Source organism: Salmo salar, chromosome 24, assembly GCF_965601325.2.
Source record: "Salmo salar chromosome 24, fSalSal1, whole genome shotgun sequence".
Lineage (NCBI taxonomy): Eukaryota > Metazoa > Chordata > Actinopteri > Salmoniformes > Salmonidae > Salmo > Salmo salar.
The window spans coordinates 45,267,221-45,293,850 of NC_138314.1; the positions used below are offsets into that span (position 1 = coordinate 45,267,221).

Below are 26,630 nucleotides of genomic sequence, written 5' to 3' on the forward strand. Positions count from 1 at the left end.
TTCGATCGGGTTCAAGTCCGGGCTCTGGCTGGGCCAGTCAAGGACATTCAGAGACTTGTCCCGAAGCCACTCCTGCATTGTCTTGGCTGTGTGCTTAGAGTCGTTGTCCTGTTGGAAGGTGAACCGTCGCCCCCAGTCTGAGGTCCTGAGCTCTCTGGTGCTGGTTTTCATCAAGGATCTCTCTGTACTTTGCTCCGTTCCTCTTAGCCTTGATCCTGACTAGTCTCCCAGTCCCTGCCGCTGAAAAACATCCCCACAGCATGATGCTGCCACCACCATGCTTCACTGTAGGGATGGTACCAGGTTTCCTCCAGACGTGACGCTTGGCATTCAGGCCAAAGAGTTCAATCTTGGTTTCATCAGACCAGAGAATCATGTTTCTCATGGTCTGAGAGTCCTTTAGTTGCCTTTTGGCGAACTCCAAGTGGGCTGACATGTGCCTTTTACTGAGGAGTGGTTTCCATCAGGCCACTCTACCATAAAGGCCTGATTGGTGGAGTGCTGCAGAGATGGGAAAACCTTCCAGAAGGACAACCATCTCCACAGAGGAACTCTGGAGCTCTGTCATAGCGAACATTGAGTTCTTGGTCACCTCCTTGACCAAGGCCCTTCTCCCCCGAATTGCTCAGTTTGGCCGGGCGGCCAGCTCTAAGTAGAGTCTTGGTGGTTCCAAACTTCAATTTAAGAATGATGGAGGCCACTGTGTTCTTGGAGACCTTCAATGCTGCAGAAATGTTTTGGTACCCTTCCCCAGATCTGTGCACTCGACACAAGCCTGTTGTTTCGTAACTCCAAGGACAATTCCTTCGACCTCATAGCTTGGTTTTTGCTCTGACATGCACTGTCAACTGTGGGATCTTATATAGACAGGTGTGCGCCTTTCCAAATCAATTGAATTTAACACAGGTGGACTACAATCAAGTTGTAGAAACATCAAAGATGAGCAATGAAAACACCGGAGCTAAATTTCAAGTGTCATAGCAAAGTCTGAATACTGATGTAAAAGCATCTGTTTATTTAATAGATTTGCAAACATTTCTAAAAAAAAAAAAAAAAAAAGTGCTTTGTCATTATGGGTTATAGTGTGTAGATTGACAATGACTTTTTAATTTATCCATTTTAGAATACGGCTGTAACGTAACAAAATGTGGGGGAAAAAAGTCAAGGGGTCTGAATACACTGTACATCATAATGACAAAAACATGTTTAGACATTTTAGCAAATGTATTGAAAATGAAATAAGGAAAACTAAATTTCCATAGGTGTGAATACTTGAGTCAATACATTGTAGATGCACCTTTGGCAGCCGAGAGTCCTTCTGGGTAATTCTCTAAGAGCTTTCCACAACTGGACTGTGCAACATTAACCCATTATTATTTTCTAAATTATTTGAGCTCTGTTCAATTGGTTATTGATCATTGCTAGACAATCATTTTCAAGTGTTGTCATAGATGTTCAAGTATATTTAAGTCTAAACTGTAACTAGGCCACTCAGGAACATTCACTGTCTTCTCGGTAAGCAATTCCAGTGTAGATTTGGCCTTGTGTTCAAGTTGAAAAATAATACATGATTTACTATATTATATCAACAGCTCTGGTGGACATTCCAGCAGTCAGCATGCCAATTACACACTCCCTCAAAACGTGAGACATCTGTGCTATGTTGTGTGTGTGACAACTGCACATTTGAGTGTCCTTTTGTCCCCAGCACAAGGTGCACCTGTGTAACGATCATGCTGTTTAAAAATCTGATTCTTGATACGCCACATGTCAGGTGGATGGATCATTTTTTGGGGGCAAAGGAGTAATGCTCACGAACAGGGTTATAAACAAATTTGAGGACAAAAATTTGAGAGAAACAAACTTTGTGTTTATGGACCATTTCTGGGATCTTTTTATTTCAGCTCATTAAACAACATGGGACCAACACTTTACATGTTGCGTTCATATATACACGCGTTCAGTTTAATTTCATAGAACAGACATGCTTCTGTATTAGAGCTGGGTCTTCTCCAAACCAGCCCGTTTCTATCTTCTGTAGAACATGGGGATGGGGAGAGAGAGAGAGGGGGGGGTTTGAGTAGAGTTGTGACCCTAACAGACACGGTCCTTTTGGTTAAATACCTACTAGACTAGACTTTGCATGCTTAGTGTACCATGGCACAGGGCCCAGTACAGGATGTTAGAAAAGCAGGGAAACAGTGACGTACTTCACCCGCCAGATGATTTACTGTTGACAAGCCTTTTAGAAGAGAAGAAAAAAAGGGAGTGACAACATCCATCCTGAGGGAAGCAAGCAAGCAGCGAGGGGAGGGAGGGAGGGAGGCAAGCAAGCAGCGAGGGGAGGGAGGGAGGGAGGCAAGCAAGCAGCGAGGGGAGGGAGGGAGGGAGGCAAGCAAGCAGCGAGGGGAGGGAGGGAGGGAGGCAAGCAAGCAGCGAGGGGAGGGAGGGAGGGAGGCAAGCAGCGAGGGGAGGGAGGGAGGCAAGCAAGCAGCGAGGGGAGGGAGGGAAGCAAGCAAGCAGCGAGGGGAGGGAGGGAAGCAAGCAAGCAGCGAGGGGAGGGAAGGAAGTAAGCAGCGAGGGGAGGGAAGGAAGGAAGCAGCGAGGGAGGGAAGGAAGCAAGCAGCGAGGGGAGGGAAGGAAGCAAGCAGCGAGGGGAGGGAAGGAAGCAAGCAGCGAGGGGAGGGAAGGAAGCAAGCAGCGAGGGAGGGAAGGAAGTAGCGAGGGAGGGAAGGAAGTAGCGAGGGAGGGAAGGAAGTAGCGAGGGAGGGAAGGAAGTAGCGAGGGAGGGAAGGAAGTAGCGAGGGAGGGAAGGAAGTAGCGAGGGGGGGAGGGAGGGAAGGAAGTAGCGAGGGGGGGAGGGAGGGAAGGAAGTAGCGAGGGAGGGAGGGAGGGAAGGAAGTAGCGAGGGAGGGAGGGAGGGAAGGAAGTAGCGAGGGAGGGAGGGAGGGAAGGAAGTAGCGAGGGAGGGAGGGAGGGAAGGAAGTAGCGAGGGAGGGAGGGAGGGAAGGAAGTAGCGAGGGAAGGAAGTAGCAGCGAGGGAAGGAAGTAGCGAGGGAGGGAGGGAGGAAGTAGCGAGGGGAGGGAGGGAAGGAAGTAGCGAGGGGAGGGAGGGAAGGAAGTAGCGAGGGGAGGGAAGGAAGGAGGATAAGGCAGCCTACTCTGCTGTTTTCAACAGACTTGCTTTTGGCTTCCCTTTAGATCAGCTTTCATTCAGAGTGGAAGATGGAGGCTACTGCACGAGCCTGTTCATTCTGTATACCGGAGGGGAAATCAGGGTAAAATAATACAAATAATAAAAAACACTGACCTAACACAAGGACAACACACACTGAAATGAGCGGTTAAAAACAAACAAGTGCAGGAAAAAAAATATAAAAAAAATTAAAATTCAGGATAACAATCAAAAATGGCCTGAGCTGGATGTAATGGAAACATGGGGTGTTTAACAACCAAAGGGTAGAAATTGAAACTGGTCTGAGCTGATACACGGCACAGCGGAGAGAAAACGCCAGCCTCTTCCTTCAGACTTGACTGACCTAATTCCCCCCACCCCCTCTCGCACTACATCTCGATTCCGGTGTGTACGGCAACATCTGTCTGGCGAATGTGAACGACAAGCATGAAGGTCTATGCAGTCAGCTTTCTTTAGTTAAAAATCATTCTCCAGGGGTCAGCTCATTAAGCACCGGCACCACACGGGACACTAACAGGGAGGGACTACCTGAACATTTTTGTTATGTGTTGCAAAGTGTTGTGCTAGCGTGCCCTAATGAATGCAACCCAGGTGTGCATGGAGCAGCGCGCCACAGAAGTATTAAGAGGAGAAGTGCGTGCATGTGACTGTATCCAAGTCTTTGTGAGCCGCCAGGCTTAACCCTGGTCATATATGGTAGCATGTCTTGGTGTCCAATCTTTTTCCTCCTTGAGCTTTAGTAAAACTAGAGGTTCTGCCACTGCCCTGTCTTTTCCCCCTAATAGAGCTTCCCAATGGCAGTAATGACCTGATTAAAAGCAGTTGTTGCTCTAGTAAGGTGAAAGGTCATTCAGTCCGATTGCATTACATAGTGGAAACCATAACGTCAATTAAAATGTAGTGACAGATCCAACTAAATCTTCAAATCTCATAACTATGTTCATTCAGACCGAAGGGAGGGAGGGGGGCTGAAATTACCAACTTATCATTTTTTGCAGATTAAGTGTTTGAGCAAGTCATGCATCATATTTATCGTTTAGAAAAATTAGCTATAATATTACCCAATTAATAAATAGCTATAATATTACCCAATGAATAAATAGCTATAATATTACCCAATGAATAAATAGCTATAATATTACCCAATGAATAAATAGCTTTGGATTTCACCCCATCTATCAAATGATCAAAAATGGCCATACACACACACTTTAAGCCAAAACTATTGCTGATGGCTAAACTGAACAAATCAACATTTTAAAATCTATTGTAAGCCCCGTTCAACAGTTCCAGCCAGTTGAGTTGTCTCCCAGGTACTTTTATTACAGTAAAAACACCATTTTTCAACAGCACATAGATGATAATAACCCAGGAAAATTACATAAGTTTGTCACTAGGGCTGTGACGGTAATTGAATAATGAACACCGGCATGAAAATAAAATAAGTAAAAACCATTTAAAAATAGGCGCCCTGGGGGCGCAGAAACCGCCAGCCTACGGGCCCCCTGGGGGCGCAGAAACCGCCAGCCTACGGGCCCCCTGGGGGCGCAGAAACCGCCAGCCTACGGGCCCCCTGGGGGAGCAGAAACCGCCAGCCTACGGGCGCCCTGGGGGAGCAGAAACCGCCAGCCTACGGGCGCCCTGGGGGAGCAGAAACCGCCAGCCTACGGGCGCCCTGGGGGAGCAGAAACCGCCAGCCTACGGGCGCCCTGGGGGTGCAGAAACCGCCAGCCTACGGGCGCCCTGGGGGTGCAGAAAACGCCAGCCTACGGGCGCCCTGGGGGTGCAGAAAACGCCAGCCTACGGGCGCCCTGGGGGTGCAGAAAACGCCAGCCTACAGCACTTGATATGTGGACTTCCTTTAATACAATGCAGACTTTCAATGTTTGCTAGTAAATAAATAAAAATAAAGTCTTAAAAACCAGGTTGAATGTGTCCATTCATGAATTATTCAACAGTAGTAGAAAAGGTTGTGGCTTATAATGCACCAATCCTCTCAAACCTGGCATGACATATTTATAGACTAAATCAACGCTGATGAATACACTATGGACGAGTCACATATTGGTTTGAATTTTAATGATTGTATGAAATTGACAAATCTCTCTCCCCCCCAGTCATCCTTTCATTGTCAACTCATTATCTTAGTCTTCCTGAAAGTAGGCTATAAAAAGGTTAGGTTTTGAATACGTTTTAAGGAAAGTGTTTTCGTGTTTGGACTACATCTCTTTTAATAAGAATCAAAAACGCATCGGTCGTGATTTAATATTGTAAAAATATATAATTCAGTAGTTTAGGCTACATGTCGTCTGTCATTACGGCGGCGTCTCTTTTGAACATATATACCAATGCCACCAAATGACCGCAGAAGCAGGGTTTGTGACGCAATGTAAATATTTGGGGAAAACAAAGCACTGATGTAAGTGACGTGGTCCAGTTGTGTGTTTGGGTCCACTTCCACTCTGAACGACTCGTTCTGAGGAAACTTACATGTTTACTGCTCCTTCAGGGACAAAACACGAGGACAGGATATTATGAAAACCCTTGATACATTTTTTGCTGATTATTATTATTATTATTATTATTATTAACTGGTCAAAATCTGGCATCTGTGTGCGCTGACGGTGCCTCAAACATGCGAGGGAAGGAGAAGGGACTCATAGGCCTGATGAGAAAGAGGATCGTCCCAAATGTGTTACGTTTCAATTGCATCATTCATCAGGAAGCACTTGCGGCTAAACTCAAAGAATGTGAAGGAGCAAGTCGTGCGCGTGGTTAACATTATTGCGAGGGCACTGAAATCACCGGTAATTCCACGAGTTTCTGGAGGAATACGAGACAGAATAAGGCGACTTGATATTTATACAGGTGAGGTGGCTGTTGTTTTGGAAAGATTACTTGCTCCTCCCTCAAATCTGTGAATTTGTTGCAAGCCAGAGGAGAGAGGAGAGGAGCTGGATGATCCACAGTGGATATTAACAGACCAAGCCAGAGGAGAGAGGAGGAGCTGGATGATCCACAGTGGATATTAACAGACCAAGCCAGAGGAGAGAGGAGGAGCTGGATGATCCACAGTGGATATTAACAGACCAAGCCAGAGGAGAGAGGAGGAGCTGGATGATCCACAGTGGATATTAACAGACCAAGCCAGAGGAGAGAGGAGGAGCTGGATGATCCACAGTGGATATTAACAGACCAAGCCAGAGGAGAGAGGAGGAGCTGGATGATCCACAGTGGATATTAACAGACCAAGCCAGAGGAGAGAGGAGGAGCTGGATGATCCACAGTGGATATTAACAGACCAAGCCAGAGGAGAGAGGAGGAGCTGGATGATCCACAGTGGATATTAACAGACCAAGCCAGAGGAGAGAGGAGCTGGATGATCCACAGTGGATATTAACAGACCAAGCCAGAGGAGAGAGGAGGAGCTGGATGATCCACAGTGGATATTAACAGACCAAGCCAGAGGAGAGAGGAGGAGCTGGATGATCCACAGTGGATATTAACAGACCAAGCCAGAGGAGAGAGGAGGAGCTGGATGATCCACAGTGGATATTAACAGACCAAGCCAGAGGAGAGAGGAGCTGGATGATCCACAGTGGATATTAACAGACCGAGCCAGAGGAGAGAGGAGGAGCTGGATGATCCACAGTGGATATTAACAGACCGAGCCAGAGGAGAGAGGAGGAGCTGGATGATCCACAGTGGATATTAACAGACCGAGCCAGAGGAGAGAGGAGGAGCTGGATGATCCACAGTGGATATTAACAGACCAAGCCAGAGGAGAGAGGAGCTGGATGATCCACAGTGGATATTAACAGACCGAGCCAGAGGAGAGAGGAGGAGCTGGATGATCCACAGTGGATATTAACAGACCGAGCCAGAGGAGAGAGGAGGAGCTGGATGATCCACAGTGGATATTAACAGACCAAGCCAGAGGAGAGAGGAGGAGCTGGATGATCCACAGTGGATATTAACAGACCAAGCCAGAGGAGAGAGGAGGAGCTGGATGATCCACAGTGGATATTAACAGACCGAGCCAGAGGAGAGAGGAGGAGCTGGATGATCCACAGTGGATATTAACAGACCGAGCCAGAGGAGAGAGGAGGAGCTGGATGATCCACAGTGGATATTAACAGACCAAGCCAGAGGAGAGAGGAGCTGGATGATCCACAGTGGATATTAACAGACCAAGCCAGAGGAGAGAGGAGGAGCTGGATGATGCACAGTGGATATTAACAGACCAAGCCAGAGGAGAGAGGAGGAGCTGGATGATCCACAGTGGATATTAACAGACCAAGCCAGAGGAGAGAGGAGCTGGATGATCCACAGTGGATATTAACAGACCAAGCCAGAGGAGAGAGGAGCTGGATGATCCACAGTGGATATTAACAGACCAAGCCAGAGGAGAGAGGAGGAGCTGGATGATCCACAGTGGATATTAACAGACCAAGCCAGAGGAGAGAGGAGGAGCTGGATGATCCACAGTGGATATTAACAGACCAAGCCAGAGGAGAGAGGAGGAGCTGGATGATCCACAGTGGATATTACAGACCAAGCCAGAGGAGAGAGGAGGAGCTGGATGATCCACAGTGGATATTACAGACCAAGCCAGAGGAGAGAGGAGCTGGATGATCCACAGTGGATATTAACAGACCAAGCCAGAGGAGAGAGGAGCTGGATGATCCACAGTGGATATTAACAGACCAAGCCAGAGGAGAGAGGAGCTGGATGATCCACAGTGGATATTAACAGACCAAGCCAGAGGAGAGAGGAGCTGGATGATCCACAGTGGATATTACAGACCAAGCCAGAGGAGAGAGGAGCTGGATGATCCACAGTGGATATTAACAGACCAAGCCAGAGGAGAGAGGAGCTGGATGATCCACAGTGGATATTAACAGACCAAGCCAGAGGAGAGAGGAGGAGCTGGATGATCCACAGTGGATATTAACAGACCAAGCCAGAGGAGAGAGGAGCTGGATGATCCACAGTGGATATTAACAGACCAAGCCAGAGGAGAGAGGAGCTGGATGATCCACAGTGGATATTAACAGACCAAGCCAGAGGAGAGAGGAGCTGGATGATCCACAGTGGATATTAACAGACCAAGCCAGAGGAGAGAGGAGCTGGATGATCCACAGTGGATATTACAGACCAAGCCAGAGGAGAGAGGAGCTGGATGATCCACAGTGGATATTAACAGACCAAGCCAGAGGAGAGAGGAGCTGGATGATCCACAGTGGATATTACAGACCAAGCCAGAGGAGAGAGGAGCTGGATGATCCACAGTGGATATTAACAGACCAAGCCAGAGGAGAGAGGAGCTGGATGATCCACAGTGGATATTAACAGACCAAGCCAGAGGAGCTGGATGATCCACAGTGGATATTACCGCTAGATTTCTTTAACTGACATCACCTGCCACCTGAACACGGTGAATCTCCAGCTCCAAGGCAAAGCTAAAATTCCAGACAAAAATACTATGTGTGGAAACAGCATTTCAGAATAAAAGTCACACTGTTCATACCTGACAGTTTGTTCATTTCCCAAAACTTAGAGCAGTCACCACATCCAACCCAGACATACTAAAACATTATCTATGATGCATTTGTTGGAAGAGTTGGAGTCAAGATTCAAGGATGATGGAGTACGAGTTTTTTCAACTTCATTGAGAACCCCCTTTCATGTGCCAGTGTCCTCTCTGACCCCAGCCCTCACAGCCCTCTGTCCTGACCGGTGTCCTCTCTGACCCCAGCCCTCTGTCCTGACCGGTGTCCTCTCTGACCCCAGCCCTCTGTCCTGACCGGTGTCCTCTCTGACCCCAGCCCTCTGTCCTGACCGGTGTCCTCTCTGACCCCAGCCCTCTGTCCTGACCGGTGTCCTCTCTGACCCCAGCCCTCTGTCCTGACCGGTGTCCTCTCTGACCCCAGCCCTCTGTCCTGACCGGTGTCCTCTCTGACCCCAGCCCTCTGTCCTGACCGGTGTCCTCTCTGACCCCAGCCCTCTGTCCTGACCGTGCTGGAATATAGAGTGAGATAGTGGAGCTGCAGGTAAATTGCAAGGTGAACTAAGATCAGGTGTTACCCATTTCTGCCTTGTGTCAGACAGTATCCACTTTTGAAACAGTGTGTGCAAAAAAGGTGAAATTTGTCATCACTTGTTCCTGTGAAGCCACATTTTCATCAAATGAACATTGTTTTTTGTTTCACAGAGAAACAGACCGACCAATGAAGACCTGTATTGCCTCACAAGGATCGCAACAGACTATAAATTAAGAATTAATTCAGTCAAGGAGCAGAATGGACATCCTCTCTCATCTGACTACTGAGGTAACCCTTAATATGGGTCTAATACATGTGATGTAGCCTGTGTATGTGTGTGTGTGTGTGTGTATATGTGACACATATGTATGTTATGTGCTGTACATCAAATCAATTGCATGCGTTCTATTGCTCTGAATTTACTCTGATAATATTGGAAGAAAAGTAACAAATTGAAAGACTGAGGCCCTCTAAAACACTGCCTCAAACCGAAGTGACCCCCTAACAAAATAAATATTGAGTAACACTGCTATATAGCCTAGTGCACTATGTAGGGAATAGGGTGCCATAGGGCTCTGAGAAAAAGTAGTGCGCTATGTAGGGAATAGGGTGCCATAGGGCTCTGAGAAAAAGTAGTGCGCTATGTAGGGAATAGAGTGCCATAGGGCTCTGGTCAAAAGTAGTGCACTATGTAGGGAATAGAGTGCCATAGGGCTCTGGTCAAAAGTAGTGCGCTATGTAGGGAATAGGGTGCCATAGGGCTCTGGTCAAAAGTAGTGCACTATGTAGGGAATAGAGTGCCATAGGGCTCTGAGAAAAAGTAGTGCACTATGTAGGGAATAGGGTGCCATAGGGCTCTGGTCTAAAGTAGTGCGCTATGTAGGGAATAGGGTGCCATAGGGCTCTGGTCTAAAGTAGTGCACTATGTAGGGAATAGGGTGCCATGTGGGATGTCACCTATCTGTTCACATTCAAGGTCATCGGAAACAATGTGTCCGTTCAATTTTATTAAAAATGTTTATTCATGATGTCTGTCCACAGCATGACTTCCCTCTTCCACAAGCATTTAAAATCCAACTATGGCCAAACGGGAGCGTAAAACACGTATAGCCTGAAGCTGGTGCAGGAGGTTTTTGCTATGGGCCGTAGGTACATATGGCACATTCACTGTGCTGTGTTCAGCGAGTCAAATATAAACCTCAGCCTGTTAGTTAATGTGCATGGAGTGAACGAGGACCTGTTACCACGGAAAGCCTCGTGGGGGGGGGGGGGGGGGGGGGGGGGGGTTCTCTTTTAATAAACATGTGTCCAGATCAATTGAATGTTGCAAAAAATATATATATATATATTATATATTATATATATATTATATATATAATATATAAATATATATATATAAATATATATATATATGAGTAGGCTACACATGCATGTTAAAATCAAGGTAAATTGTAATTCTCAGGCTGGGGTGCCTAAACCTTGTAAGTAACCACAAACTGCAAAAATAATTCAGATTTAAGGGTAGCTGAAGGATAACTAAATACACCTTGTTCTCATTTGCAGTTGATCATTTGTGTTACAGGTAGTCACATGACTCGGTCCCACCTCTGCAGGTAGGTCTGCAAAGGGTCGGAAACGTTCCGGTAAATTGGAATCATTTCCCCATGGGAAGTAAATCAAAATTACTATTTTTTTAAATGAAATAAAAGTTAGCTTATAACAGGGAACCTTTTTTTGTGGGATATACATAAGGCAATTCTAGATCTTGTGGAAAATAGTTTGTTAAAACTATCCGTGATTCAATGGAATTGCAACCCTCTGCATGCACAGTGCATTCTTCCATCACATGTACAGCTGATTCTCAAGATCTTGCACACTAATGAGATGCTATTGAGCCCACACTACTACACCGTCTGAGCCAAGGACTACATGCTTTCTGGTAAGTTATGATTACAATACTGAGTGGGGTGAATATATTTTATATGACGTACATTATTTTTTTGTTAACTAGTAACCTACAGCAACGTGTGTTTAAATCAATTCTAACTTGTTAACAATTTCTGTTAGTTTTTGCTACCATGTGGGTTTTAGCTTGCTTGAGCCTGCTAACTGAGGAGTGTTAATTCACCTGTTTCCATACATGTTTCATTTTAAAACATTTATCTTCCAAAAGGAGTTGTTTAATCTAACTGCTTAACTATTTATCTGTACATGGAATTGTTTTCTTTTTTTCCCCCTTTAATCATTACAGGAAAATGCCACGGGCACTATCTGATATGTGGAGACATTTCACTGCAGCTAATGTAGAAGGAAAAGCTGTGTACATTTGCAAATACTGTGCCAAATCATATGTGAAGAATGCAACATAGATGCAGAATCATCTGGCCAAGTGCATAAAGTTCCCTCAGCGCTCACAACAAGCAACCTCTGACAAATGTCCCTCTACTTCTATTCGAGGTGAAAATAATAAAATCAGACACCTTATCGATAGCAAACAGCTCACGGTCCTCCCGGAATCAGAAGGTTTTTTTTGACTCAGGAATGTAAGTCAGAGAAATGCTGATGAATGTCTTGCTCGAGCTGTGTATACAAACTGGTTCACCTCTGATGCTCGCAGGCAATGTGTATTGAAGAGATTTCTGAATGTTCTTTCGCCCAGCATACACCCCTCCAACCAGACATGCTTTATCTACTCATTTTACTGGATGCAGAGTTCAAGTGAAGGTCAAGCAAAATCAGACTGTATTGCGATCATCTCTGATGGGTGGTCAAATGCTCGTGGGCAAGGAATAATTAACTACATAATCTCCACCCCTCAACCAGTATTTTTCAAGAGCACAGACACAAGGGACAAAAGACACACCGGTCTCTCTACATTGCAGATGAGCTGAAGGCAGTCATCAATGACCTTGGACCACAGAAGGTATTTTCACTGGTGACAGACAATGCTGCGAACATGAAGGCTGCTTGGTCTAAAGTGGAGGAGTCCTACCCTCACATCACACCCATTGGCTGTGCTGCTCATGCATTGAATCTGCTCCTCAAGGACATCATGGCACTGAAAACAATGGATACACTCTACAAGAGAGCCAAGGAAATGGTTAGGTATGTGAAGGGTCATCAAGTTATAGCAGCAATCTACCTCACCAAGCAAAGTGAGAAGAATAAGAGCACCACATTGAAGCTGCCCAGCAACACCCGTTGGGGTGGTGTTGTCATCATGTTTGACAGTCTCCTGGAGGGGAAGGAGTCTCTCCAAGAAATGGCCATGTGGACAGCCCCATCAGGAGGATCCTCCTGGATGATGTATTTTGGGAGAGAGTGGTAAGCGGCCTGAAACCTATAGCAGTAGCCATTGCACGGGTTGAGGGAGACAATGCCATCCTGTCTGATGTTCAGACTCTGCTTGCAGATGTAAGAGAAGAAATCCGTACTGCCCTGCCCACTTCACTGTTGCTCCAAGCAGAGGAAACTGCAGTTCTGAAATACATCAAAAAAGCATGAAGACTTCTGCCTGAAGCTCATTCACACTGCAGAGTACATGTTGGACACCAAGTGTGCTGGCAAGAGCATCCTGTCTGCTGCAGAGATCAACAAGGCCTATGGTGTCATCACTACCGTGTCTCGCCACCTTGGCCTGGATGAGGGCACGGTTCTTGGCAGTCTGGTGAAATACACTTCCAAGCAAGGGCTTTGGGATGGAGATGCAATTTGGCAAATCGTGCCAACATATCTCATCAGCCACCTGGTGGAAGGGACTTTGTGGATCTGAGGCTCTTTCCCCTGTTGCCGCCATCATCATCCTCCAAATCCCACCAACATCAGCCGCCACAGAGCGCAACTGGTCCTCGTTTTGGGAACACACACACCAAACCACGCAACAGACTGACCAATACAAGGGTTGAAACATTGGTGGCCATCCGGGCAAATTTGAGGCTTTTTGAGCCTGACAACAAGCCATCCTCAACAAGGTTGGAAAGTGACAGTGAAGATGAGGCCTCAGAGTCTGATGTTTAAGAGGTGGACATTGAGGAGGTCCAGTGAGAAGACACGTAAGCCTGAGAGGAAGACAACCAAAGCTTTAGTTTGTAGACTATCATTTTACAGATGTATGTTGAAAACGTTTTTTTTTGGGAGATGAGATGGATCATTGGGGATCATTCAATATTCCCTTTTGTTGTTCAGCGAAATCATCCCTTGTGAAAAGTCAACTCAAATTCAATTCGTAAAAAAAAATAAAAAAAAATAAAAAAAATACGTTAAGGTTTTGTTAAGGATTTAAATAATTTGCCATGTCTACTTATGATAAGGCAAAAGTTTGTTTCTGTCTCCATATTACATGGTAAATATATCCTATGCAACAAAAATATAAATCGACATTTAAAAATGGTATCAATATTAATTTGAATTGAATTAATTTGAATATATTTCCGTTAATTCCAACAGAAAGGTTCCACTTCTGAATATTCCCCAAAATGTGCAACCCCAGTTACAAGCTTTGGTTTTCCCATTTATATTTCAAGGTCTGACATTAGGCACACCGATTAGTGTCACCTCGTTAGTCATGTTGTGTTACACCTGTGCTGGCCCAGGTGTTAATTAAGAGTGACTGGCCCAGTGCTCCAGTTGTCTTGAGAGATGTGGAGGGTTTAAACACCTTAGGTTGGCTCTCCCCATGTGATTTCTAGAAAAACAATCCTTTATCTGATCTTCACCGATTGTTTTCTCCACCATTTTTGGTTCGCTTCCTGTCTTTTAGTTTGGTGTGGGGTTTTTCCTTTTGTTTGCCTCTTCTTGGGTAAATATAGTGGTGCTCATAGCGGGTGTCTTAGGTCCCAGTTGTTGCTGCTAGTCAACTTTCAGTGGACACCCCCAGGAGTGTTTCAGAACACTTCCGGTTTCGTTTTGGTTGTTAGTAACTTACTTCCCCTTCTGTTTAAGTGACATCTTTAGTTTTTTTTTTTTTGCTGGGGAACTTAACATGTTTGAGGCATCTCATTTTGTCGCCTGCAATTATCAAAACGCTGTTCTGTGTAGTTTGTTACCGTTATAACCAACTTCAATGAATCCAGCCCTGATCTCCCTTTTTTATCTTCCAAGTCCCATCCCACCACTTGGCCCAATGCCTACCCTAACACCGACTGGATGGATAATGAGATGACTCAAAAAAAAATGGTACCCTATAAGGGCCAATAGGCCTCTGGTCAAAAGTAGGGCACTATGTAGGGAATAGAGTGGCATTTGGGGACACAAGCAATGAGTTGAGTTAGTAGCAAAAATAAAATGTGGAACAAAGAGGCGATGAGAGACAGAGATGCAGCGTACCAGCAGCATTCTTTATAGAGTGCTAGAGTAGGACAAGAAGAATACAATCCACCCATTCATTACCATTTACAGAACGCTAATGTCTTCTGAAAGTATTCACACCTCAACTATTCCCCCCCCCCAAAACAAATGTGTTACAGGCCTGAAGACCGATACCACACAACGTCAAGTGCAATTATTTGTTTAGAAATGTTTACACAATTTAAAAGCTGAAATGTGTTGACTCAAGTATTCAACCTCTTATGGCAAGTCTGAATAGGTTCAGGAGTAAAAATGTGCTTAACAAGTCACATAAAAAGTTGCATGGACTGTGTGCCATAAGTGTTTAACGTGACTTTTTTAATGACTACATCGCCTCTGTAAGGTCCCTCAGTCGAGCAGTGAATTTCTAAAACACAGATTCAAACCATAAAGACCAGGGAGGTTTTCCCCCAATGCCTTGACAAAGACCAGGGAGGTTTTCCCCCAATGCCTTGACAAAGACCAGGGAGGTTTTCCCCCAATGCCTTGACAAAGACCAGGGAGGTTTTCCCCCAATGCCTTGACAAAGAAAAAAGAGCACCCATCGGCAGATGGAAGAATAAATCAAAAATAAAGCAGACAGTGAATATCCCTTAGAGCAAGGTGAAATTATTAGGTGACAACTGAAGATGGATCAACATTGTAGAATCTGAACAGAAAATACATTTTTCCCAAAAGATGCATTCTGTTCACAATAAAAAGCACTAAAGTAATATTGTAAAACAAAGTAGCGAAGACATTAACCTTTTGTCTGGAGCAAATCCAACATCACTGAGTACCACTCTTCATATGTTCAAGCATGGTGGTGGCTGCATCATGTTATGGGTATGCTTGTTATCATTAAAGACTGGAGAGTTGTTTAGGATAGAAGGAAAAGGAAGAACTAAGCACAGGCAAAAATCGTAGAGGAAAACCTGGTTCAGTCTGCTTTCCACCAGATACTAGGACACAAATCTACCCTTCAGCAGGACAACCTAAAACACAAGGCCAAATACACACTGTTGCTTACCAAGACGACATTGACTATTCCTGAGTGGCCTAGTTCAGTGGACTTAAAACCATCTTGAAAATCTAAAAACGACAAGATTTGAAAATGGCTGTCTAGCAATGTTCAACAACCAACTTGACACGGCTTGAAGAATTTAAAAACAGAATGTGCAAATATTGTACAATCCAGGTGAGCAAATGCTTTTTGGAGACTTACCCAGCTTTAAATAACTGACAAAGGTGTTTCTAACATCTATTAACTCACGGGGTTGAATACTTAAAAATATAAATGTTTTACTTTCCATTACTTTGTGTAGATCGTTGACAAAAGAAATTACAAATGAAAAGTCAGTGTGTGAATCCTTCCTGAAGACACTGTACATAGTGCCCTACGGGCCCCTGTCAACAGTAGTACACAATATAGGGGGTATGGTGCCATTGCATTTGGGACACACAACAGACCTCATTACACTAAACACTGCAGATGAGGTGGAACTAACACAGGTGATCGTGAGAAATGGCTGGTCTTGTTGTTGACTGGGGGAGGCAGGAGACATTTCCTAGAACTTTCTCTTGAATGTAAACATTGGCTGTTTGACAAGCACACACCAAGGAGTTTCCATTACCCGGCCGATTAAATTAAAAGCTGATAAAAAAAAAAGTGCCCCAAAAACATTATCACTACAAAAAAAAACATTTTTAGCCTAGTCGTTACTTGAAATAAAAGTGGATGGAAATACATTGAAAAAATAAATAAAATCAGTCATGCTTATCGGTCTATAGCCTTGTTAAATGTTTAAATCAGTCATGCTTATCGGTCTATAGCCTTGTTAAATGTTTAAATCAGTCATGCTTATCGGTCTATAGCCTTGTTAAATGTTTAAATCAGTCATGCTTATCGGTCTATAGCCTTGTTAAATGTTATGTTTTAAAATATTACATTTGCATAATCTTGTAGAATTAAGATCAACAGATTGAACGGAAAATACTACCGTAGTACTACAGTATTAGGGCCGCTGCTACAGCTCCTCAATATCGAACGTGCACCAAACAGAGGAGTTTCAGGCTATTGCTTCGAACGGCGTTGGGACGACCCGAGTAGGAACTTACAGAAGTCGAGAAATGTGTCAGCCGAGCGATCAGTCGAAGGAAGAGAGATTACTAGTAGGCCAAATGGTGACTAGCTCACAGATGACTTCCTGTGACTAAAATGTGCTTATCATCAAGTCGAGGTCACTGTCTCAGAACAGAGGCCCTGGTGAGCGTAGACGAGGGGAAATGATCAGGTTCCTGTTCATCACGAGATACCACTCTGCTGTCTGCGCGCTCCTTCATCAGTAGATCACTGGCATACAATGACTAGCGTTAAAAACAGCATGTTTTACATGCACACGTTATATGTACATTTGACATTTTAGTCATTTAGCAGACGCTCTTATCCAGAGCGACTTACAGTAGTGAATGCATACATTTCATTTCGTGCATTTTTTTGTTGTTGTACTGGCCCCCCGCGGGAATCGAACCCACAACCCTGGCGTTGCACACACCATGCTCTACCAACTGAGCCACAGGGAAGACTGTCAAGGCAAATCAACAAAGAGACCTATTTTTTGAGGGGGGGGGGGGGGGGCTTGGCAAAGGATAGAGAAAACGTTTAAGGTTAGATAACTCACACTACTTCCACCTATAGACTAGAAAATATTCTCTGTTTGAGGCTTCGAGGGAAATCTGGTGCTTTTCATTGAACAGCTGCTACTGACTAATGGCAAGAGGAAACAGAGTAGTGAGGGTATGGAGAGGGAGGGAGGACAAAGGGGGGGGGTCTGAGAATTATTCATCGAGTTAGTTCTGGACACAGAGAGCGAAGTCACACCAAGCAACGACCCGTTAACAGACGCCACCAGGCTGCTAGAGGGACGGCAGGGTTAGAGGGACACAGAGTGCAGTCACACCAGTAACGACCCACTAACAGACGCCACCAGGCCATATGGGGACAGCCAGGGAGAGGAGAGAGGGGCCGTACGGGGACAACGAGGAGAGAGGGGCCGTACGGGGACAGCCAGGAGAGAGGGGCCGTACGGGGACAGCCAGGAGAGAGGGGCCGTACGGGGACAGCCAGGAGAGAGGGGCCGTACGGGGACAGCCAGGAGAGAGGGCAGCCGGATAGGACCACTGATTGTCATTGACAATAACTACATTAAATCATTATTCAAATGACAAAAGTAACTAAGATTCAATGATATTTTAGTTTCAAATGACTAGAGTAAATAAAATAAAAAATGCCAAATTTAAAAAAACACTGTGTTAGTGATACGTGAAGATTATCTAACTAGTATTTCGCAAGGGGAAAATTATTTTTTTGCATGAAAATGAGCCGCCTCTCGTTGAACGGTAACCAAGACTTTATTCAAGAGACCCTACCGTTAACCAATTACCGACTTCAGCTTGCGTCGAGAAAACGGTGTGCCCCGAACAGCCGAAATAAAAGCACGACAAATGAACACACACAGCATACCTCACCGTGCACAGCCAGCTGTTTGTTTTTAAAACGAGAAGCTGTAGAACAGGTTAAAGTGGTTAGTCAGTGACTTGTTGCTAGGTGAGAGCAGAACACCTGTATGTCTCAGGAAGCCGTCTATAGGCCAGATGTTGACTCAACCAGATTTGACCTAGTTAGTATTAGTAAGCTGTTGACGGGTCATTTCTGCAGGACTTGTGCCCTTTTCCAATGTTACAGTCAACTAAATACAACAGAGGGGTGGGGCTTTGTGTAGGCCCATGTTCAAAAAAGGCAATATTGTGGAAAGTTCTAGATAGAAATACATAATGTAGAATGAACTTGCCTTCCTGTTTATTTGCTGGGGGAAAAAGAGCAGCTGTCAATACTGCCCTACCAAGCAAAACGGCCCGCTTGCAGCAATTCGACCATGAAGGTCTGTTTCACGCAGTCTCCCCTGAACAGTTGCTGTTGAGATGCGTCTGTTACTTGAAGCACCTTTATCAGCGATTACAGCCTCGAGTCTTCTTGGGTATGACGCTACAAGCTTGGCACACCTGTATTTGGGGAGTTTCTCCCATTCTTCTCTGCAGATCCTCTCAAGCTCTGTCAGGTTGGATGGGGAGTGTTGCTGCACAGCTATTTTCAGGTCTGTCCAGAGATGTTCGATTGGTTTCAAGTACAGGCTCTGGCTGGGCCAGTCAAGGACATTCAGAGACTTCTCCCAAAGCCACTCCTGCGTTGTCTTGGCTGTGTGCTTAGCGTTGTTGTCCTGTTGGAAGGTGAACCTTCACCCCAGTCTGAGGTCCTGAGCGCTCTGGAGCAGGTTTTCATCAAGGATCTCTGTACTTTGCTCCGTTAATCTTTCCCTCAAACCTGACTAGTCTCCCAGTCCCTGCTGCTGAAAAACATCCCCACAGCATGATGCTCATGTGTTGTTGCCATGCTGTTGTCTTAGGTCTCTCTTTATGTAGTGTTGTCTTGTCTCTCGTCGCGATGCGTGTTTTGTCCTATATTTTTTTATTTAAAATGTATTTTGTATTTTTCATCCCCTGTCCCCGCAGGTTGCCTTTTGGTTGTCATTGTAACTAAGAATTTGTTCTCAACTGACTTTCCTAGTTAAAAATAAATAAAAATATTAAAAACAGTGGCAACCCATCATTAAATAAATAAAAAATAAATGCTGCCGCCACACTTCACCGTAGGCATGTATCGGCCAGGTGATGAGCGGTGCCAGGTTTCCTCCAGATGTGATGCTTGGCATTCAGGCCAAAGAGTTCAATCTTGGTTTCATCAGACCAGAGAATATTGTTTCTCATGGTTAGAGTCCTTTAGGTGCCTTTTGGCAAACTCTAAGTGGGCTGTCATGTGTCTTTTACTGAGGAGTGGCTTCCGCCTGGCCACTCTACTATAAAGGCCTGATTGGTGGAGTGGTGCAGAGATGGTTGTCCTTCTGGAAGGTTCTCCCATCTCCATAGAGGAACTCTACTCTGTCAGAGTGACCATCGGGTTCTTGGTCACCTCCCTGACTAAGACCCTTCTCCTCCGATTGCTCAGTTTGGCCGGGCGGCCAGCTCTAGGAAGAGTTTTGGTGGTTCAACACTTCTTCCATTTAAGAATGATGGAGGCCACTGTGTTCTTGGGGACCTTCAATGCTGCAGAAATGTTTTGGTACCCTTCCACAGATCTGTGCCTCGACACAATCCTGTCTCGGAGCTGTACAGAGAATTCCTTCGACCTCATAGCTTGGTTTTTGCTCTGACATGCACTGTCAACTGTGGGACCTTACAGACAGGTGTGCGCCTTTCCAAATCATGTCCAATCAATTGAATTTACCACAGGTGGACACCAATCAAGTTGTAGAAACATCTCAAGGATGATCAATGGAAACAGGATGCACCTGAATACTTTTTTTTTTTTTATTGTTTGCAAATTTGTTTTCGCTTTGTCATTATGGGGTATTGTGTGTAGATTGGTAAGGAAAACAGTGTATTTAATCCATTATAGAATAAGGCTGTAATGTAACAAAATGTGGAAAAAGTCAAGGGATCTGAATACCCTGTATTTGGGTCAAGGCCCTCCTATTCAAATATCCCTCTACATATATTCTATCCTTCAGATAGATATGCTCGTCCTAATATTTCTAAATGCCATTCTTTGACTTAAGATCCGTGTGTTTGTGTATTGTTAGATATTACTGCACTATTGGAGCTAGAAACACAAGGATTTCACTACACCCGCAATAACATCTGCTAAACATGCATGTGACCAATAACATTTTGATTTTCTGTACTTTACGTGCAATAACCTAACGATTTATATAAAGAGATACACACCTTCTGCTATGAGTTCTTCCACCGTGACTTGATACCGGCCCACGGCGAACACTTTCCCAATGTAGTTACTGACGGCTCCAGAGGTCGACCCGGTACCGGAACCGCCTCCCGGCCCGCCGCTCTCAGACTTCGGCATACGGGAGAACTTCTTCATTCTTTGCTGTCGGGACTGACCTATAAAATACAGTCCTGTGTTTCAACTACGGTCGACAATAGCCAAAATGTAAATGTACTATTCCTGTCCCCCCTCCCTCCTTCTCTACTTGTGCTAAATGTTGTTATCGTGCTAAATGTTGTTATCGTGCATACTCTTTGAAATGACTTGACTTGCACTTTAATGTCATGACACAGCAAGGAGAAGTTACCAGACCAGGAAATGTCGCTCCTGTCGACCGACTGCTCAGCGGTTTGAGATAGCTATCTGGCTGAAACACTCTGCTTCCCGAGGTAACAACTAAAAAAATGTGCTCGTTAATTCTCTCTTTTTTGACGTTGAAGCGAGATAATGTGACAGTAGATCCACGCTGTTAGCTAGACCCAGTGTAACTGCAGCTAGCTTAGTGTGTGTGTGTGTGTGTGTGTGTGTGTGTGGCTACCAGGTACCCATGCAGGCGTTGCTGCACCAAAACAGTCTGCAGACAGACGCTTCAGCAACAACAGCTACAAGGCATGTTAATGCACAAAAAAAACATATAGCACGATACCGGTGTTGTGAGCCACGGTATAGGACTGGCTATAACATGTCCTACTGCTCCTTTGTCAAACGATTTGATCGTGGGGAGAAAAAAAACAAAACCCCCACTTGCCTTCAGCACCGCTACTTGTCTGGGGCACTTCCCTGTAGGCTTGATGGTTAACTGTCTTCACTTGCTACAGACCACATGTAACCGACCATCGTTCAATCCCACCCAAATCTCCCGTTCATTACAAATATCCCGTGTAATTCCGGTGGGTCGATGCAATTTTTATTATGTCTTCGGCCTCGTGTCTTGTTGATAGCAGCGAGGCGCAGACTCGGTAAACTTCCAGTTCCTTCTTGACACTCAGCAGCACAAATAAGTGGGTGGTTTGGTTTGTTACGGTCCAATCAGAAGGTTGACAACCTAACCTTGCTCTGTCCGTCCCTCCTATTGTTATGATTGGTTTGTTATGGTCCAATCAGAAGGTTGACAACCTAACCCAGCTCTGTCCGTCCCTCCTATTGTTATGATTGGTTTGTTATGGTCCAATCAGAAGGTTGATAACCTAACCCAGCTCTGTCCGTCCCTCCTATTGTTATGATTGGTTTGTTATGGTCCAATCAGAAGGTTGACAACCTAACCCAGCTCTGTCCGTCCCTCCTATTGTTATGATTGGTTTGTTATGGTCCAATCAGAAGGTTGATAACCTAACCCAGCTCTGTCCGTCCCTCCTATTGTTATGATTGGTTTGTTATGGTCCAATCAGAAGGTTGACAACCTAACCCAGCTCTGTCCGTCCCTCCTATTGTTATGATTGGTTTGTTATGGTCCAATCAGAAGGTTGACAACCTAACCCAGCTCTGTCCGTCCCTCCTATTGTTATGATTGGTTTGTTATGGTCCAATCAGAAGGTTGATAACCTAACCCAGCTCTGTCCGTCCCTCCTATTGTTATGATTGGTTTGTTATGGTCCAATCAGAAGGTTGACAACCTAACCCAGCTCTGTCCGTCCCTCCTATTGTTATGATTGGTTTGTTATTTATTTTATTGTATTTATTTCACCTTTATTTAACCAGGTAGTCAAGTTGAGAACAAGTTCTCATTTACAATTGCGACCTGGCCAAGATAAAGCAAAGCAGTTCGACACATACAACAACACAGAGTTACACATGGAGTAAAACAAACATCCAGTCAATAATACAGTAGAAAAATAAGTGTATATACAATGTGAGCAAATGAGGTGAGATAAGGGAGGTAAAGGCAAAAAAAGCCATGTAGGCGAAGTAAATACAATATAGCAAGTAAAACACTGGAATGGTAGATTTGTAGTGGAAGAAAGTGCAAAGTAGAAATAGAAATAATGGGGTGCAAAGGAGCAAAGTAAATGAATAAATAAATAAATACAGTAGGGGAAGAGGTAGTTGTTTAGGCTAAATTATAGATGGGCTATGTACAGGTGCAGTGATCTGTGAGCTGCTCTGACAGCTGGTGCTTAAAGCTAGTGAGGGAGATAAGTGTTTCCAGTTTCAGAGATTTTTGTAGTTCGTTCCAGTCATTGGCAGCAGAGAACTGGAAGGAGAGACGGCCAAAGGAGGAATTGGCTTTGGGGGTGACTAGAGAGATATACCTGCTGGAGCGCGTGCTACAGGTGGGTGCTGCTATGGTGACCAGTGAGCTGAGATAAGGGGGAACTTTACCTAGCAGGGTCTTGTGGATGACCTGGAGCCAGTGGGTTTGGCGACGAGTATGAAGCGAGGGCCAGCCAACGAGAGCGTACAGGTCGCAGTGGTGGGTATTATATGGGGCTTTGGTGACAAAACGGATGGCACTGTGATAGACTGCATCCAGTTTATTGAGTAGGGTATTGGAGGCTATTTTGTAAATGACATCGCCGAAGTCGAGGATCAGTAGGATAGTCAGTTTTACAAGGGTATGTTTGGCAGCATGAGTGAAGGATGCTTTGTTGCGAATTAGGAAGCCAATTCTAGATTTAACTTTGGATTGGAAATGTTTGATGTGAGTCTGGAAGGAGAGTTTACAGTCTAACCAGATACCTAGGTATTTGTAGTTGTCCACATATTCTAAGTCAGAACCGTCCAGAGTAGTGATGCTGGATGGGCGGGCAGGTGCGGCCAGCGATCGGTTGAAGAGCATGCATTTAGTTTTACTTGTATTTAAGAGCAGTTGGAGGCCACGGAAGGAGAATTGTATGGCATTGAAGCTCGTCTGGAGGGTTGTTAACACAGTGTCCAAAGAAGGGCCAGAAGTATACAGAATGGTATCGTCTGCGTAGAGGTGGATCAGAGACTCACCAGCAGCAAGAGCGACATCATTGATGTATACAGAGAAAAGAGTTGGCCCAAGAATTGAACCCTGTGGCACCCCCATAGTAACTGCCAGAGGCCCGGACAACAGGCCATCCGATTTGACACATTGAACTCTATCAGAGAAGTAATTGGTGAACTAGGCGAGGCAATCATTTGAGAAACCAAGGCTATTTAGTCTGCCGATGAGGATGTGGTGATTGAGAGTCGAAAACCTTTGCCAGGTCAATGAATACGGCAGCACAGTATTGTTTCTTATCGATGGCGGTTAAGGTATCGTTCAGGACCTTGAGCGTGGCTGAGGTGCACCCATGACCAGCTCTGAAACCAGATTGCATAGCGGAGAAGGTGCGGTGGGATTCGAAATGGTCGGTAATCTGTTTGTTGACTTGGCTTTCGAAGCCCTTAGAAAGGCAGGGTAGGATAGATATAGGTCTGTAGCAGTTTGGGTCAAGAGTGTCCCCCCCTTTGAAGAGGGGGATGACCGCAGCTGCTTTCCAATCTTTGGAAATCTCAGACGACACGAAAGAGAGGTTGAACAGGCTAGTAATAGGGGTTGCAACAATTTCAGCAGATAATTTTAGAAAGAAAGGGTCCAGATTGTCTAGCCCGGCTGATTTGTAGGGGTCCAGATTTTGCAGCTCTTTCAGAACATCAGCTGACTGGATTTGGGAGAAGGAGAAATGGGGAAGGCTTGGGCGAGTAGCTGTGGGGGGTGCAGTGCTGTTGACCGGAGTAGGGGTAGCCAGGTGGAAAGCATGGCCAGCCGTAGAAAAATGCTTATTGAAATTCTCAATTATAGTGGATTTATCCGTGGTGACAGAGTTTCCTATCCTCAGTGCAGTGGGCAGCTGGGAGGAGTTGTTCTTATTCTCCATGGACTTTACAGTGTCCCAGAAATTTTGAGTTTGTGTTGCAGGAAGCAAATTTCTGCTTGAAAAAGCTAGCCAAGGCTTTTCTAACTGCCTGTGTATAATGGTTTCTAACTTCCCTGAAAAGTTGCATATCACGGGGGCTGTTCGATGCTAATGCAGAACGCCACAGGATGTTTTTGTGTTGGTTAAGGGCAGTCAGGTCTGGAGAGAACCAAGTGCTATATCTATTCCTGGTTCTACATTTCCTCTACTGACGGGATGAGGTCAATATCCTTCCAGGATACCCGGGCCAGGTCGATTAGAAAGGCTTGCTCGCTGAAGTGTTTCAGGGAGCGTTTGACAGTGATGAGTGGAGATCGTTTGACCGCTGACCCATTACGGATGCAGGCAATGAGGCAGTGATCGCTGAGATCTTGGTTGAAAACAGCAGAGGTGTATTTAGAGGGCACGTTGGTTAGGATGATATCTATGAGGGTGCCCGTGTTTACGGCTTTGGGGTGGTACCTGGTAAGTTCATCGATAATTTGTGTGAGATTGAGGGCATCAAGCTTAGATTGTAGGATGGCTGGGGTGTTAAGCATGTCCCAGTTTAGGTCACCTAGCAGCACGAGCTCTGAAGATAGATGGGGAGCAATCAGTTCACATATGGTGTCCAGAGCACAGCTGGGGGCAGAGGGTGGTCTATAGCAGGCGGCAACACAGAGAGACTTGTTTTTAGAGAGGTGAATTTTAAAAAATAGAAGTTCAAATTGTTTGGGTACAGACCTGGATAGTAGGACAGAACTCTGCAGACTATCTCTGCAGTAGATTGCAACACCACCCCTTTGGCCGTTCTATCTTGTCTGAAAATGTTGTAGTTAGGGATGAAGATTTCAGAGTTTTTGGTGATCTTCCTAAGCCAGGATTCAGACACGGCTAGGACATCAGGGTTGGCAGAGTGTGCTAAAGCAGTGAATAAAACAAACTTAGGGAGGAGGCTTCTAATGTTAACATGCATGAAACCAAGGCTATTACGGTTACAGAAGTCATCAAAAGAGAGCGCCTGGGGAATAGGAGTGGAGCAAGGCACTGCAGGGCCTCGATTCACCTCACCAGAGGAACAGAGGAGGAGTAGGATAAGGGTACGGCTAAAAGCTATGAGGATTGGTCGCCTATGACGTCCGGAATAGAGAGTAAAAGGAGCAGGTTTCTGGGTGGCGATAAAATAGATTCAAGGTATAATGTACAGACAAAGGTATGGTAGGATGTGAATACAGTGGAGGTAAACCTAGGCATTGAGTGATGATGAGAGAGATATTGTCTCTAGAAACATCATTGAAACCAGAAGATGTCATAGCATGTGTAGGTGGAGGAACTGAAAGGTTGGATAAGGTATAATGAGCAGGGCTAGAGGCTCTACAGTGAAATAAGCCAATAAACACTAACCAGAACAGCAATGGACAAGGCATATTGACATTAAGGAGATGCATGCTTAGCCGAGTGATCATAAGGGTCCAGTGAGATTCAGACAGCTAGCCGGGCCATAGGTAGCAAGCTGGCAGAAGATGGAGGGAGGTCTGTTTTTAGCCACCTCGTGTGTTTCCGTTTGTAGATTAGTGGGGTTCCGTGTGGTAGAGGGGACCAATCCAATTGGCAAAATAGTTATGGTCCAATCAGAAGGTTGACAACCTAACCCAGCTCTGTCCGTCCCTCCTATTGTTATGATTGGTTTGTTATGGTCCAATCAGAAGGTTGACAACCTAACCCAGCTCTGTCCGTCCCTCCTATTGTTATGATTGGTTTGTTATGGTCCAATCAGAAGGTTGACAACCTAACCCAGCTCTGTCCGTCCCTCCTATTGTTATGATTGGTGGAACACAAAGGTAGACAGTGCGCTTCTCTGACGGGAGAGCGTCAATGACAGTCTGTTCAACGGTTGTCGCTAGTTACCACAGCCACAAAGGCAGAATGGGCTATATTGTAAAAATTCATGAAAACAATAATGTGCCTTTTGATCTAAAATGTAAGGTTAGGATAATGTATAAGGTTATCAATGTGGTCAATGTTAAGGTTAAGGTTAGGGTTAAGGTTAAGGTTAAGGTTAAGGTTAAGGTTAGGTTTAAAATCAGCTTTTAAGACGATACATGGAAGAAGTCGGCTGGGTTTAGCCAGCCTATAGGTAAGGTATAGGACCTTTGTCCTTTCCTATGTTAGGTTGCTGGAAAACCACACAAAATAGATTCAAAAGAAGTGAGAATGATTTATATGTGATTGTTAATATTTCTTATCAAGTAGATCGAGTGATCGTCATTGAGAAAGTGGTATATATTTTCAGTATGTGCTGGTAAGCTATTCAGTAGGCTATG

General features: G+C 45.0%; 1 protein-coding gene across 2 annotated transcripts in view; it reads right to left on the reverse strand.

The window, feature by feature from the left end:
- LOC106585926 (BMP-2-inducible protein kinase) overlaps positions 1-21,480 on the reverse strand; it is a 77,951-nt gene extending 56,471 nt beyond the window's left edge. The window contains exons 1-2 of one of the 2 annotated variants that reach the window (XM_014172669.3): positions 21,213-21,480; positions 20,407-20,580 (exon numbers count right to left, since the gene is read on the reverse strand). In XM_014172669.3, the coding sequence (XP_014028144.3) occupies positions 20,407-20,560 (154 nt within the window). In that variant the 5' untranslated portion in view covers positions 20,561-20,580; positions 21,213-21,480. The remainder of the gene's footprint in view (positions 1-20,406; positions 20,581-21,212) is intronic. The other variant, XM_045706658.2, reaches the window with a different exon arrangement.
- Positions 21,481-26,630: the final 5,150 nt, after the last annotated feature.